At 44.5% G+C, this 16088-nt stretch overlaps 1 protein-coding gene across 3 annotated transcripts in view; it reads left to right on the top strand.

Moving 5' to 3' along the window:
* Positions 1 to 15129, top strand: part of LOC147888114 (E3 ubiquitin-protein ligase APD2-like) — a 59514-nt gene extending 44385 nt beyond the window's left edge. For 2 of the 3 annotated variants that reach the window (XM_087393755.1, XM_087393754.1), the window contains 3 exons: positions 343 to 457; positions 641 to 950; positions 14528 to 15129. In XM_087393755.1, the coding sequence (XP_087249881.1) occupies positions 343 to 457; positions 641 to 950; positions 14528 to 14606 (504 nt within the window). In that variant the 3' untranslated portion in view covers positions 14607 to 15129. The remainder of the gene's footprint in view (positions 1 to 342; positions 458 to 640; positions 951 to 14527) is intronic. The other variant, XM_087393756.1, reaches the window with a different exon arrangement.
* The last annotated feature ends 959 nt before the right edge of the window (positions 15130 to 16088 follow it).

The following is a 16088-nucleotide window of genomic DNA, read 5'->3' as shown; positions in this document are numbered from 1 at the left end:
AAGGCTGTTGCCATGTTTGTGAGGGAGATTTAAAGGTCAGAACACATTGACTCCAACCCCGAGGCTATAACATTCTTTGTTAGTTTCTCGTAGTGTTTGACCCTTCAGTGATAGTCCTTGTGTCATATCAGCTCTGTAATTGAGTATGATAAGGATCTTCCTAGGCTACTCCACAAATTCAATTATCTTGTTCAACTCCTTTTCACATGGTAATACAGAATTGAGATTTAGTCATATCAGGTATCTGTAATTTGAGTATGCTAAAGAGCTTCCTAGGCTACTAAAGCAAGTATAGTACTTGTAGTAGTTCTGGATTTAGCTCTGTTTGTTTTATTTGTGAAGCAGACTGACAATGGAGAGAATGCTCAAAATGGGAGGTTGAAGCAACTAGATGATGGTCCTTGGAGTGTGACGGTTGCATTTGAACAGCGCTGGACTACGTATCTTTTTTTTTGGGGTAAGCTACAATCTGATGCTTCTAAACTTACTTCAAAATTTGTATGTAAGCTACAATCTGATGCTTCTAAACTTACTTCAAAATTTGTATGTAATGTGATTTCTATGCAGCATAAATTCATCATGTCATTAAAAGCATTACCTTAAAGGTCCAGTAATTAATAAACTTTCCCTTCTTTTTCAGGGGCATTCACAATTGTTTTACTGGTATTACTAGTATTATGCAAGCCATCTTCACACGACAGTCAGGCTATACAGGACATCGAAGAGCCCGTTACATTGGCAACCCCTCTGACAACTTCCTATGAAGAGGAAGAAAAGCTTATTGAACCAGAGCACCCAGCAGCATCAGCTTCAAATTTTGCTGCAGAGTTTTATGAGGACGGGAATGAAGGTTTAGAAGACTACCTTTGTATTATATGCTTTGAAAGACACAAAAATTGTTTTTTCGATCCCTGTGGACACTCTGCAACATGCTACTTATGCAGTATGAAGTATGTGTTTCTTTCCCCTGCCCTCTTGTATTAAATGCATTCTGTGGGCACTCTAACTTCTTTCAAACACTTGATGCTTCAGAAAGGATTTGAATGATACCACAGTATCTTCTTAGTAGTTTTTGTTAATACTTGTTTATATAACATTTTATGGTTTATCTGATAATATAAATCTTTAAAAATCCAATTGATCCTTTGACATATACTACCTTTGAAATGAATGCATAGAAATGGTCCATATGTGGAAAGGTTTTGGGATCTTCGCCTCGCCTGTAGAGTGTCATGATCAGTAAGATTTATTCTTCAAGCATGTAAATGCCAAAGTTATATATATATATATATATATGTATATATATATAACCCAAGTAGACATTCTATGTGAAAGATGTAGAGGCTGCAAGCCTAAATCAAACAAAGCTCAAGACACAAATAGAGGACAATATGCTAACAACTGAACTGGATTTTTCTGCCCAAATATGCAAGTACAAAATTGAGTACAAGTTGTAAAAAAGATAGGCAATCAAGGGATGAGTACAAGAGGGAGGTTGATGCTTCTTAAGGGGCTTCATCATCTTCATGGATCCAAAGGCTAAGCCCCTATTCAGAGGCCATGGTGCTGCACAAGGGCAGCCCTAATTGCCACCAATAGGTCAGCCTATACCGTACGATTGACAATGACTGGCCAACATAGTTGACCCCTTTCTTGGCCTTTTACCAAGCCCATGTGGCCATTGATTTGACCTATGGCTGGGCCTCTGGGTGGCCTCTGTTGTTATCCAATTGGATGTGTAGTTTGTTCCCTCTGTTGTTATCATTGTGCATGTGGTTGGATCCCAATTTGGGAAGGGTGCTAGAACACCTCTCTTTCACCGTAATTCAAATTATAGTCACGCAATATACATAGACATGCATGCATGCACGTATGATAAAGTTCTTAGTACATTATGCGTATCAAGAAAGATTTGCCAAAACAAATAGTATCTATTATATGGCTCCCAGTACGATTGCAAAGTCCATTTATGCACCCTTAGGAGAAATCTCAGCCAGTAATCAGCTTAGCCAACCATATATAAATCGTTGACCGTCTTGCAGCTCATTACCTAGAGTATCATGGAAGCAGGTGCCATCAAGCAGGGGGTTGAACTATACAACCAACGGATACATCAATCTGTGAAAGTGTAGAAGGTGTTTACATGAAAACCTTTGAGTCATAGGGCAGCTATACAAGCAGTGTGTTGTCGTCTCTAGCCCCTACCGCATAGCAATGACATGTCCCATCCCTTTGCATTTGTATCAGCCAAGGGTAGGCCTCTGTGGGTCAAAAGCTAGACCAAAATACAAGATCTTCCTCAGAGGATAGTCCAAAGTCAAAAATCTAGAGATGACTCCATGAGGATCTGTTGCTCCACCCAGTGACGCTCCATGGTGAGGCCTCCACTTTTAGTCATCTATCGATCCGTGTGGTGTAGAGAAAGGACTATCTCCTCAGTCCAGTTGGAGCTCCTCACTCGGAAAGTCCAAAACCACTCCTTAGGATCCCACTTGATCTCTTGCAATGGACGGCCCTGCCAAGGCCACAAACACCATTGAAAGAACTCCTTGCAAGGAGAGGAATTCACAACCTAGCATCTCCCTTGTCGCCCAACCACTCAAATCATTTGCCAAGCCAAAGACATCAGGGCATTGTCGTCTTGGGGATTGGCATCCGCCGGATCTGACTCTAGCAATAGATGTATATCATGGCCAATGATGTTGCAAAAAGATGGGCAATGATCACTATAGAGGAATTTGGGTTGCACTCCTATCCTAGAGAATTGGCTAAGCCATTGAGGAGGATGCTCTGGATCTAAGCCCCTCATGCCATGATGTCGGGATGGCTGTGTCGATATCCGCAAGCCTAGCACTATTTGGAGCTCCTTTACTTGTTGAAGAAGTTTGTGCCAAGCTCCCAAAGAGCTAGCAGGTTTGCTATTCCACTGTGCCCAATTGATGTGCGTGTGATGGTCCAGTCCAGCTTGTGGTCATCATCCTAATCCCAAACCTCTAGATGCTTGTAAACTACTCGGTGCTTTCTATCAATTCAAACAACGGATTTTGCAGAGGCATTTGAATGAGATGATTGCGAGTTGCCAAACACATATACTTGAACTTAAGAGTTTGCAATTAAGCTGGAATTAAGACTTATACAGCTTAAACACAAAGTGACATCATTGGAGAATGCAATATGATTGAGGGGCCAAGACGGGGCCCCCCCCTTATCCAGGCTCACTTTATTCTTGAAAATGGAGATACAAGACCAAGGTGCAATGCACCTTCCAAACTGATGAACTCAGTGAAAACCTAGGACCTAGATACAAGACTCAAGAGCATATGTACAAGGTAGACAACAAAAAGGAGGACTCCAAGCTCAGGTTTCAGCTCTTGGCTTGCCCAATCCACAAGGAAGAAGCCTGCAACAATCACCACTTACATCCAACATTAGAGACAAACACTAGTTTCTAGAAAGATAGTAGAAACAACATGAAATAGTGCTGTAAATGAGATAAACTTGACAGTACAGGCTCCCTTCGTGACTTGGCCCTTTTGTAGATGAAGTCCTTGATGCCTCTGAAGCTACCTTGGGTGAGGAGAGTGTGGAAATGGGGCTGGAATGAGAACAGCTTAGAAAAACAGCCTGTAGGCTAGAGAGAGAAAGCTTTTATGGAGTGATAGCTGTAGAGAGAGAGTGCCTATGCTGATCCCAAGGGAGGAGATGTAAGAGAGGAGCTGCTGCTGTTCCAGAGGTGCACAGAAAGGCAGATTTCTGCAAGGGAAATGGGCTGGAACAGTAGAGAGAGAAATTCTGCAGTAGAGAGAGAAAGACTGCAGCAGGAGAGAGAAAGGGGCTGTGGCTGCTCCAGGCTAGGTGAAGGAGAGAGGATGCTGCTGCTGTTCCAGAAGAGCTGAGAGGGGGCAGATTTTTGGAGAGGAGGGGCTGGAACTGTAGAGAGAGAATGTGCTGTTGTAGAGAGAGAAAGTGCTGCTGAGGTGAGAGAATGGCCTGTGGAGAAGCTGGCTGCACCCAAGGAGCTGGAGAGGTTCTGCTGCATCATCTAAAAGGAGGGAGAAGAAAAGTGACGAAATTTTCATGTGTGGAATGAAGGGGAGAGGTCTTCTTTTATAGGCTCAGCCCCCCTCCTAGGCCTAGAGTGGAAGGTGGACACTTGTCCCAGATTTTTGGTGGGCTGCAGTCCCAAAGAGGACAGCCCACCACTTGCCCTAAATCTACCAGATTTGGGGCCAAACACTTGGCCTGCATGCCCTGCCACTTGCCATGCATGCTGCCACATGTGTGGGACAGGTGGACTGACCTGCCAGCTCAGATTCCATGTGGCAGTCTGCCACGTGTCAGCTGCCACGTCACTCCCAAAAACCCTAAAATTTCAAAGTTGTCAGAATTTAATTCTGATCGCACACACGGGTTCCTAACAGCTTAGACTATCTATTGACGTACTCTAAGGTCATAATTGAGCCATACTGAGCTCATTTGTTTGTCGTCTTATCTTGTATCTCCATTACTCTTGGCATGCTGCCAGGCCCACACCCAAAGCTCAGGGAACATTCTCTTGAATGGTTCCTAGGTCGGTATGCAATCTGTGCATTTGATTGGTCCCATGTTTGGGTACTCAGGTGGGGTGTGGTTTCTAGATGTCCCTCTCAAAGAGAGGCCATCACTCTTGTGGGTCACTAATGCCCATAACCCCAAGCAAGGGGGTCCACCCTCAAATGCTAGACCTAGTCCCCATTGTCCGTAACTGAACAGAAGGAAAACATTTCATTTCTTAATAAGCATACTATTGAAAAACAAAAAGAACTAGTACCAAGCAAGTGGATACATGTTGAAGCAGGATGACATTCCCTCCGTCTTTCATTCGGTTGTCCGCAACTGAAATGCTTCCTCATAAGCATCCAGGATTTCAGGACACTCCTGAAATGTAGCTCTGTCCACCCATTGGGCATCGGTGGATGGGAGCCCTCTGAACTTCAAAAGATACATTTTGCGAGTCGTGCCTCGACGTCCCGTAGTGAAGTTATGCAAAATAATTTGCTCTGGGATCAACAAGATCTCAGTGTCCTCTACTTCAGGTGCATCGTCCAGTGTAGGCTCTTGAGGTGGTTCCCCAATGAAGGGTTTCACCAAGCTTACGTGGAAGACATTGTGGATCTTCCAATGCTCTGGAAGTCTCAATCGGACCGAGACATCATTTATTACCTGCAACACCTGAAAAGGACCATAATATCGAAAGGATAGCTTGAAGTAGATGCGCTTTTTGCCCACTTTGGTTTTTAACCGGGCTTTCTCAAATTTCAATAAGACCCATTGGCCTTCTTTCACTGCAAACGCCCTCCGTCTTTTATTTGCAGCTGCTCTTTGTTTCTCCTGTGCCTTTTGAATGGCTGCTCGAACCGTGGCATAAGCAGAGTCATAATCCTCCACGAATTGATCAGCGGCAAAGATTTTCTCTTTTGTTTGCATGAGTGGAGTTGGTAAAGATCTACCATATACAATTTCGAAAGGAGCTTTTCCAGTGGAGGAATGAATTGTGTTGTTATAAGCAAACTCCACAAGAGGAAGGAATTTCTCCCAAAAGGTTTGCTGGTCATGCACATAAAATTTCAGCAAATCCAAGAGTGTACTATTCGTAACTTCAGTTTGGCCATCCGTTTGAGGATGAAAAGCTGAGGAGAAACTTAGAAGAGTTCCAAGGTTCTCAAACAAAGCCTGCCAGAAGTTACTAGTGAACTTTGAGTCTCTATCTGATACTATAGACTTGGGCATGCCGTGGTGTCTAAAGATGTGTCTAATAAATAAATGGGCAGCTTCAGGTGCCTTGAGATTCTTTCTGCAAGGAATGAAGTGGGCTTGCTTGCTGAATCGATCTACTATCACCCAAATCATGTCATGATTTTGATTGGTCCTAGGAATTCCTGTAATGAAGTCCATGGTGATGTGTTCCCATGGTCTCTCAGGAATGGGTAGGGGCTGAAGTAAACCCTTGGGTTTTCCTCTCTCATACTTAGCTTTTTGACATGCGAGACAAGCTAAAATGTAGGCAGCAGTGTCCTTTTTCATGTTAGGCCAGTAGAAAAATTTATCCATGGCTGAAAAGGTGGCCACAATACCCCTATGACCAGCATAGGGTGGGTTATGGCTTTCCTCCATCACTTTAGATCTAAGCTGCTTTGTGATACATAGTTTGTTCTCCATGAATAAATAGCCATCCCTGATGTGGTAGGCATGATGGGTGCCTCCATCTTTCAAATGTGCCCATGGCTGAGCAAAATCAGCATCTCCCTCATAGAATTCTTTGAGGGCTGTTAGCTCATCATGATAGGGAACTGAAATATGGTGAAGCCGTGGTCTACGAGAAAGGGCATCAGCCACTACATTCTCTTTTCCAGGAGTATATTGTATCTGAAAATGAAATGATTGCAGAAAGGTAGACCATTTCATATGTCTCTCTCTGATCAGAGGTTGAGTTAGAAAATATTTAAGACTTTCATGATCAGTTTTTACAAGAAAATCTATCCCTAAAAGATAATGTTTCCAAAGTTTGAGAGCATGAATTACAGCTAAGAGTTCTTTTTCATAGATATCATAATGAAGTTCAGCATCTCTTAGTCGTCGGCTTTCAAAGGCCACAGCATGACCATCCTGGGTAAGAGAAGCCCCAAGGCAATCGCCACTGGCATCAGCTGCTACTAGGAATGGTTTCCTTAAGTCAGGAATGATAAGTACAGGAGCTGTAGTCAGGGCATGCTTTAGAGCATTAAAAGAGTCCTTTTCTTTTTGGGTCCATCTGAACTTTAGATTTTTCTTAGTGAGATCATGTAGAGGGGCTGCAAGTTCAGCAAAATGCCAAATAAACCTTCGGTAATATGAGCATAGGCCTAGAAAAGACCTTACCTCATGGGCATTCTTCAAGTCAGGCCACTCTACAATTGTCTGTATCTTGGCTGGGTCCATACGGACACCTTCTCGTGAGATAATGTGACCAAGATAGTGAATCTCAGGAAGAAAGAACTCACTTTTCTTCTCATTGATGTAAAGAGCATTTTCAGCTAAGATTTGAAATACAATCTTTAGATGTTCCTTATGCTCTTCCTCATTCTTGCTGAAAATGAGGATGTCATCAAAGAAGACGGCAGTGAACTGTCTATAGTTCCTGAACAACCGTTCCATTAGTCGATTGAACGTGGCTGGGGCATTAGTAAGGCCAAATGGCATTACCATATATTCATACAGCCCAAATGGTTCGGAAGGCTGTTTTATGAATGTCCTCAGGTACAACTCGTACCTGATGGTAGCCACTCTTAAGATCTATGCGGCTGAAAATTTCAAATCCTCCTAAACGATCAAAGATATCGTCTATATGAGGAATTGGGAAACGATTCTTAACCGTCTGTTTGTTTAAGGCTCTATAGTCTATGCACATCCTGAAGGTTTTATCCTTCTTTTGGACTAGTAAGACAGGAGAGCAAAAAGAAGAACTACTGGGTTGGATCAATCCCTTGTCCAAGAGTTCTTGGACTTGCTTGAAGATTTCATCTTGTTGAGATTGACTAACTCTATATGGGGGTCTATTTGGAGGTGAAGACCCTGGAACTATGTCAATTTTGTGATCCTCTGGTCTCTCAGGAGGGAGGTGACTAGGAAGTTCCTGAGAGAAGCAACTAGAGAATTTCTGAAGGAAATCTAATCTTTCTTTTGTGAGAGAATCTAACTTTTCTTCACTTGGTTGCTTATCGCGTACGAACACTAGAAAAGAACATACTCCTTTCTTAAGCAAATTGGGAGATCGTGCATGACTTACCATAGGAATGGTGTTTCCTGAAACTCCCGCTGTAATGCTCACATCTCTACCCTTATGTTGGAGGGTTAGAATATTCTTCACATAATCGATTTGGGGGTTGACTTGCTTATGCCAGGGCATGCCGAGAATTACATCTGATCCTTGAAGTGGTGCCACCATGAAGGGTAGATGATCCAAGTACCCCTGGATGTGTACCCGAAGCTTGCCGATGATGGGGTACACCTTCTCTTCTTGGTTCTTGAAGGCTGCAGTTGCCTCCAAGGCTTCTCCTTTATCCTCTGGGGCTATCCCCAAGTTCTGTGCCATCTCATGAGAAATAAAGTTGTGAGTAGCTCCACTATCGAACAAAAACAAAGCGGATTGATCCTTTACCTGACCCCATGTTTTCAACAAACTATGGGTGTCGTTTACAGCTCCCTTTTCCGGAGGTGCTTCCACCTTGTTGACTACCAAAACTGGCTTTTTGAGGGCTGCTTCTTTGTTGCTGTTGTTTTTGGCAGCTTGAGGGCATTCGTAGAAGTTGTGGCCTCGATCGCCACACTTGAAACACCGCCCTTCGGAGTAATACTTTTGCTTCTGTTGTGGAGACAATGAGCTGAAAGTGCGGGCTGCTTTCTTCGAAGGAGGCTGGCTGGCTGACTTTTGCTCTTTTGGTGCGTCCTTTGCTGTCTCCTTACCCTTTTGTTCCTTGGAAGAGGTTCCCTGGGACTTCCGCTTGTTGTTGCTGCCATTCCGCTTGTTAGAGAAAGATTGTTTCTTCTCCACCTTCAAGGCGATGTTGATGGTGTCTTCGAGAGAAGTAGGAGTGGCAATGTCCACCTCATGCTGAACGATATACCGTAGGCCAGCAAAGAACTTCCTTTGCTGCTCTTTTTTATCCTTCCTACTGAATGCTTGAACTTTTAACAAAGTATCCCAAAAACGATCAACATACTCACTGACTTTCTCTTCTTGGCGTTGGCGGAGGATGTCCCACTGCACCATTGTATCTCTCTTAAACTCCTTAGGCAGGAAGTGCCTCATCAAGTTCTTCTTGAAGTGCTTCCAGGTGTGGGCTTGCTGTCCAGTGTTGACCATAGCTGCCCACCAGAGTGAAGCACGGTCTTGCATGTGCAGGACGGCAAACCGGATCTTCGCCTTGTCTTCGTACTCGTCCCCCTCAAAGAAATACTCGAGGTCTCGGATCCAGGCCAGCAAGACCTCGGGCTTGTCCTCTCCCTTGTACTTGGTAAACTTGAAGAGCTTATCTCCAAGAGGTACCTTATGCTTTGCATACCTTCGTCTCCGTGCACGTCTCGAAGGAGATGGACTCCGATGACGCCGTCTACCTCGAGGAGGGGAAGAAGAGGATGATCTTCCCTCCTTGTTGGAGTTGGTGTTGTCCGCACGGCCTCTTCCTTGGGATTGGGGCCCTATGTCATGAGTTCCTGCTTGGCTGCTTTCCAGCACTTGAACCTGTTGAGCAATGTTTGCCAAGAGAGCACTCAACTCATGCAGGTTAGGAGGAGGGTCAGGTCCATTGGCTGCCATGATGACAAGATAACTCAATGAAGGAGAGACTCAACAAGAGAAAGCACAGAGTACAGGACCACTGCCTAAGCTCTGATACCAATGTAAACTACTCGGTGCTTTCTATCAATTCAAACAACGGATTTTGCAGAGGCATTTGAATGAGATGATTGCGAGTTGCCAAACACATATACTTGAACTTAAGAGTTTGCAATTAAGCTGGAATTAAGACTTATACAGCTTAAACACAAAAAGTGACATCATTGGAGAATGCAATATGATTGAGGGGCCAAGACGGGGCCCCCCCCTTATCCAGGCTCACTTTATTCTTGAAAATGGAGATACAAGACCAAGGTGCAATGCACCTTCCAAACTGATGAACTCAGTGAAAACCTAGGACCTAGATACAAGACTCAAGAGCATATGTACAAGGTAGACAACAAAAAGGAGGACTCCAAGCTCAGGTTTCAGCTCTTGGCTTGCCCAATCCACAAGGAAGAAGCCTGCAACAATCACCACTTACATCCAACATTAGAGACAAACACTAGTTTCTAGAAAGATAGTAGAAACAACATGAAATAGTGCTGTAAATGAGATAAACTTGACAGTACAGGCTCCCTTCGTGACTTGGCCCTTTTGTAGATGAAGTCCTTGATGCCTCTGAAGCTACCTTGGGTGAGGAGAGTGTGGAAATGGGGCTGGAATGAGAACAGCTTAGAAAAACAGCCTGTAGGCTAGAGAGAGAAAGCTTTTATGGAGTGATAGCTGTAGAGAGAGAGTGCCTATGCTGATCCCAAGGGAGGAGATGTAAGAGAGGAGCTGCTGCTGTTCCAGAGGTGCACAGAAAGGCAGATTTCTGCAAGGGAAATGGGCTGGAACAGTAGAGAGAGAAATTCTGCAGTAGAGAGAGAAAGACTGCAGCAGGAGAGAGAAAGGGGCTGTGGCTGCTCCAGGCTAGGTGAAGGAGAGAGGATGCTGCTGCTGTTCCAGAAGAGCTGAGAGGGGGCAGATTTTTGGAGAGGAGGGGCTGGAACTGTAGAGAGAGAATGTGCTGTTGTAGAGAGAGAAAGTGCTGCTGAGGTGAGAGAATGGCCTGTGGAGAAGCTGGCTGCACCCAAGGAGCTGGAGAGGTTCTGCTGCATCATCTAAAAGGAGGGAGAAGAAAAGTGACGAAATTTTCATGTGTGGAATGAAGGGGAGAGGTCTTCTTTTATAGGCTCAGCCCCCCTCCTAGGCCTAGAGTGGAAGGTGGACACTTGTCCCAGATTTTTGGTGGGCTGCAGTCCCAAAGAGGACAGCCCACCACTTGCCCTAAATCTACCAGATTTGGGGCCAAACACTTGGCCTGCATGCCCTGCCACTTGCCATGCATGCTGCCACATGTGTGGGACAGGTGGACTGACCTGCCAGCTCAGATTCCATGTGGCAGTCTGCCACGTGTCAGCTGCCACGTCACTCCCAAAAACCCTAAAATTTCAAAGTTGTCAGAATTTAATTCTGATCGCACACACGGGTTCCTAACAGCTTAGACTATCTATTGACGTACTCTAAGGTCATAATTGAGCCATACTGAGCTCATTTGTTTGTCGTCTTATCTTGTATCTCCATTACTCTTGGCATGCTGCCAGGCCCACACCCAAAGCTCAGGGAACATTCTCTTGAATGGTTCCTAGGTCGGTATGCAATCTGTGCATTTGATTGGTCCCATGTTTGGGTACTCAGGTGGGGTGTGGTTTCTAGATGTCCCTCTCAAAGAGAGGCCATCACTCTTGTGGGTCACTAATGCCCATAACCCCAAGCAAGGGGGTCCACCCTCAAATGCTAGACCTAGTCCCCATTGTCCGTAACTGAACAGAAGGAAAACATTTCATTTCTTAATAAGCATACTATTGAAAAACAAAAAGAAATAGTACCAAGCAAGTGGATACATGTTGAATCAGGATGACAATGCTAAATCAAGGGCTGGTGCATTAACTCTTGCATTGCAGGCGCGTTGCCAAACCCTCATCCCGCTATGCATCAACGGCTATCCCTTCTTGTGAGGGGGGCCTTAGAGAAAATCCTCTTGAGATGCTGCTACCACTGCCCTCCTATGCGTGGAATGTTCCTTAGAAGCCTTGCTGGAGTAGGAGCTTTCAAGGCTTTGCATCGGAGTGAGACCTCTAACGATCAGCTTGCCCGAGAGGGTCTATAATGCTCAGCCCTCGCTTTTCCTCAAGGAGGATCTCCGTCTATTAGGTGACTCGTTCTCAAGTAGTTCATGTGCCATTTAAGCATGCCTAGAAGAATTCCTGCAATAGACCTCTAGGAGGTGCCACACTTTGTCTAGGCTATTAGATGTGCCCACCACATACAAGGCCATGTCGTTTGCAAACTCTGAATTGAAGAGTTCCTTGTCTTGAGGGATCGACCAGCGCATTCACATGAGGTTGGCCTCATGAGATCTCATAAAATGGCCTCTGCCACAAACCAGAATAAGAAGGGGGCCAAAGGGCAGCCCTACTTCACTTAGTGGGGAAGAGAAGTCCTCCCATGTGTGACCAACAATTAGCATCTAGATAGGGCTGCTTCATATAGGCCAAAGACCCCCCTTCCTACGAGAAGGCTAATCTCCTCATGGTCCCCTCCAAAAAGGCCTAGTCCGCTCTATCATAGCCTATAGGCCTTCTCAAATCCAAGGGTGAAATTGGAAAGCGGTCGAGTCTCTTGATGAACCCACTTCATGACTTCCCAAAATTTAAAGAGTTTGTCCATAATAGTTTGGGAAGAGTAGGCGCCCTCAAGACCTTGGCTAGGATCTTGAATGCGGTGTCAAAAAGAGTGATCGGGTGCCTTTGAGATTAAACAAATCCACCTGGTGGGTGAGAGACTGAGCTAGCTGCTTGGAATAAAAAATCTCCTAAAATGCTAGATGCAATAGGATGGCCACATGCTCACAAAAGGAGCGGAAGAAGAGTGAGGAGGGCCCATTTTCCCTTGGGCACTTCTATATCTGGATGGCCTTGAGGGCTTCCAAAAGCTTCTCATTTGTGAAGGGGGTCTCCAACTTTCTCATCATACGTGGGGAGACGACTAAAGGATGTCAGCCCACACCTCCTTCCTCGTGGCTTGCATTTGTTGGATCTCCTTGTTTACTTAGAAAAGCAAACTGTAGAAAGAGTGGACAAGTCTAGAATCTTCTGGCTATCTGAATAAAGATGCGTCCCCTTGTCGCACAAAGCTGTGCCCTGGATGAACTCACCCATAGAGCCCACAAATAATGGTATGAATGCTTCGTTCGTCTAGCCTCAACCTCTTGAAAGGACAACCAAGTGCTCTTATTTCTACTAGCCAACTAGAGGGAGTACGGCTCCTGCTCCTTCAACCCTTCTATGGATGCCATGTCTCCCCTAAGAGCCTTCTCACATGCTTGTAGAGCCTCTCTACGCCTTAAAGCCTAGGTATACATCTCTGAGCTGCTCCTCTGAACAGCCTTAGGTATCCAATGGGCCAGTCGTCTTATGGGCTGGCCTCATCTATGATCCAAATCTGAGCTATGGTGTCCTGCACCTCCTTTGAAACAACGCTTTTGGAATCCTTACTGCACTGTAGGGAAACCTGCTCGAGGTTGTTCCGAATGGATTACAATGGAAGAATGGTCGGATCATGGTCATGCTTGCCAAGATGCTTGTTGATCCCATCTATGTTGCAATAGACCAACATCTCTGATTAGAGGAGGAGAGGCTATGGGGAGCTGGGTAAACTTTGGCTCTCACTAAGCATCCCAACCACAGATGGAGAAAATAAACTGCTCCCAGTGCCTCGCTCTGCTGTCGGCATGACAAAGAAGGACACCTTGTTTTGTCCTAGTCCACCTCAGAAAGACAGTTTGTGAGCTGCCTCTAGATGCATAAACATGGACTCCTCTGTCCTCCAACCTGACCTTGGAGCGGTAGATGGGGTCCCTGGCCATGGGAGTCTATCTTTGCCTTGCAGCTTGATTTCGTCTTCTCTCTCTTTTTGCATTTTTCTCTGCATAGTGCCTCTTTCTCTTGTTCTGGACCAGAACCTAGGCCATTCGTAGAGGAAACTTGGAATGTGAAGCCTACACGTCGGTTGTTGTTGCCTTGATTCACTCCCCTCCCCCTCCCCCTCCCCCTAATGTGTTCAGGTATGCCGAGGCTGGCCAAGCCCCCTACAGTCCTAGTAACCCTGCAACCTCCACCTGCTGAAGTACCAACCCTTTGAGAGAGTCTCCAAAGCAATGCTAGAGGGATAGAAAATCTTTGCATGCTTAGTGCCTTCATTGGTCGAAGGTGTTTGCACATTTATTGGCCTTCTAGGAGCCCCGCCCCCTTATTTTCTTTGGTCTAAAGGAATTTGCCTTGTGGGTGATGTGCTTGACAAGTATAGTGTTATCTTTCCGTACTTCAGTTGGACAGTTTGGCTTGGGACAGCATGATAGACCCCTTTGGCACATATTGTCACAGATGTTTCATGACTTTCAGCCAGTACCTGATCTTGAGAATATATACCGCCTCAAGGACTAGGCCCTTCACTCGGATAATCTTGCTTGTCGTTTGTTGCTTTTGGCAAATGTCACCATGGCAAATTTGTATAAGGTTTTGCTGCCTTATCCTCGGGTTCTTGCTCATGTGAAACATAACTGATCTATGACTCGTACTTCTCGATGGTGATGAAAAAGGTTGCAGCAAATTTGGGTTTGCAACCCCCCCTCTTCGTGATTTTATTATGGTGAGTTCTGCTTGGGGTTCTTCCTTTGAACAGATCCTGGCCCATCAACATATTGCTCCGGATATTGGTTGCTAGTGTCTGTCCCTGTGAGAGTCTATGCCTCATCTATTTTGGCATTGCAATTCGCACTGAGAGTCAAGACTTGTGACTTCTTTATTTTTTTACAGCAACATCTTCAGGCAGGCTTCTTCTTGCTTTGGCAAGCCTTTTTGCCTTCTTCTAGGCATCTTATGGCAAACGTTCTTTGACTGTCTACATGCTCGGGATCTTTATTATCCTGCTTTCTTGTCATATAATGAGATCTTTTGATGTTGTAGCTGCATATTCCCTCCTTGGTTAGTGGTTTTTGTCATAGAAAAATAAATAGATTTCACCCAAAAAAAAATGTGTGTGTGTGTGTGTGTGAGAGAGAGAGAGAGAGAGAGAGAGAGAGAGAGAGAGAGAGCTCCGAATTGACACGTACTGTTTTCTTATGTGCAGGATTTTGAAAGAAAAGAGGTCACTCTGTCCTCTATGCAGGGAGCCAATTCGATTTGTTAGAAGGCTTTTTCTTCATTAAGCTTGTTTGTGAATACTGTCATTACTTGAAACTGGGATTCCTGATGGGGAATTGATGGATTGGATCAGATGCTTGCAGTTTTTCTGATTAAAAAAGTTCACATTTCTTCAATAGATTTCATTCCGTGAATTACTAGGGGGAATTCTGTCTAGAACGTCGTGTATCGAAAGAAACAAACTATCCCTATGGTGGAATGATGGACTGAATCAGATGCTTCCAGTTGGTCTGATCACCAAAGTTAACATTTGTTAACATTTCTTCTTCAATGAAGCCTCATTCCATGAATTACAAGGGGCAAAAAGTAATGTCATGTACCAGTAGAAACAAAATACTCTTATTTTTTACAGATGAAGACAGGTCACCAGTTGAAATATTTGTTTCTGATCGAAGCATTTCGTTACAAAGGATAAGTAAATTAAGTCAATCAGAGGCATAATATGACTGTGAACTGGTAATTTTACGTAGTCTTAAGGGAAAAAGGTTAATTTACCTGTAGCTTCTGAAAGGATTCCACCATAATAATTTCCAGAAGTGTATGCAATTTTTTCAATGATTGAGCTGTCGACTGTCGAGCTGCTCATGCATTTGGCACATAATTTGAATGGTGGCTATGCTGAGTGCAAGTCACTAATGTCAAGTTTCTTTGTGCGGTATGGTCTGTTGTTGTGAGTCCTCTTCTTTTTCTCCTTAGGCTTTGACATCAAAAATCAAGGATGGTTTGATTCTCATCCTGAGGTGCGGTGCCTGCTAAGACATCTTCCAGAATTGTTATTCATATTTTTTGGTATTTTACTGATGTCAAAGATAACCTTTCAGGCAGCAAACCCTACTAAATAATATGGTGTAGCACTGTAACCTCTTATGAGTTGGCCCATCTCGATGTATAATGAATCTTAGAATTTTGCTAGCAAAAAGTTAATTTAATTGATGCAGGAAAGAGATGATGAGATTTGTACCCTGAAGTTGTTAACGAGAACATAAAATCTATTAAAATTTATTCAAATATTAAAATGTCTATTCCCCAAGCCTAATTTGACTTTTGCATTCCCTGAAATCCAGACTCCTAGCTTCCCATCAGATGATTTTTTCTCGAGCTTGTCATTTATTACTGCCCAGTTTACTTCCTCACCTGCTTTTCCCTGGACACATGACACTCTCCAAGACTGGGATGTTCTTCCTGTATCTGTTTCAGAGAGTTTCTTTCCTTTTCTTTTCGATATCTTAGACCCCTACATGGAGTTTATAAGCATGTGTATTGTATCTTTTTTGGTGTCTTAGGCCTTTCTGGCCTTTTGCAGACGTGAATAAACCTTACCTCTCTCTCTCTCTCTCTCTCTCTCTCTCTCTCTCTCTCTCCCCTCTGCTCCTCCTGTCCCCTTGCTCTCTGTCTCTCCCCGTTCCCCTACCCTCTGATCCCCAGCCCCCACCCTGGCTCTGTTGCTCGCCCTCCCCCAGCCCCCTGCTCTCCGCTCCCAATCCCTC

This window comes from Dipteris shenzhenensis, chromosome 22 (assembly GCF_047967505.1).
Source record: "Dipteris shenzhenensis isolate YYH24624 ecotype China chromosome 22, Dip_SZ_1.0, whole genome shotgun sequence".
Lineage (NCBI taxonomy): Eukaryota > Viridiplantae > Streptophyta > Polypodiopsida > Gleicheniales > Dipteridaceae > Dipteris > Dipteris shenzhenensis.
The sequence above is the reverse complement of the archived record's forward strand: the minus strand, read 5'-3'. Positions and strand labels throughout refer to the sequence as shown.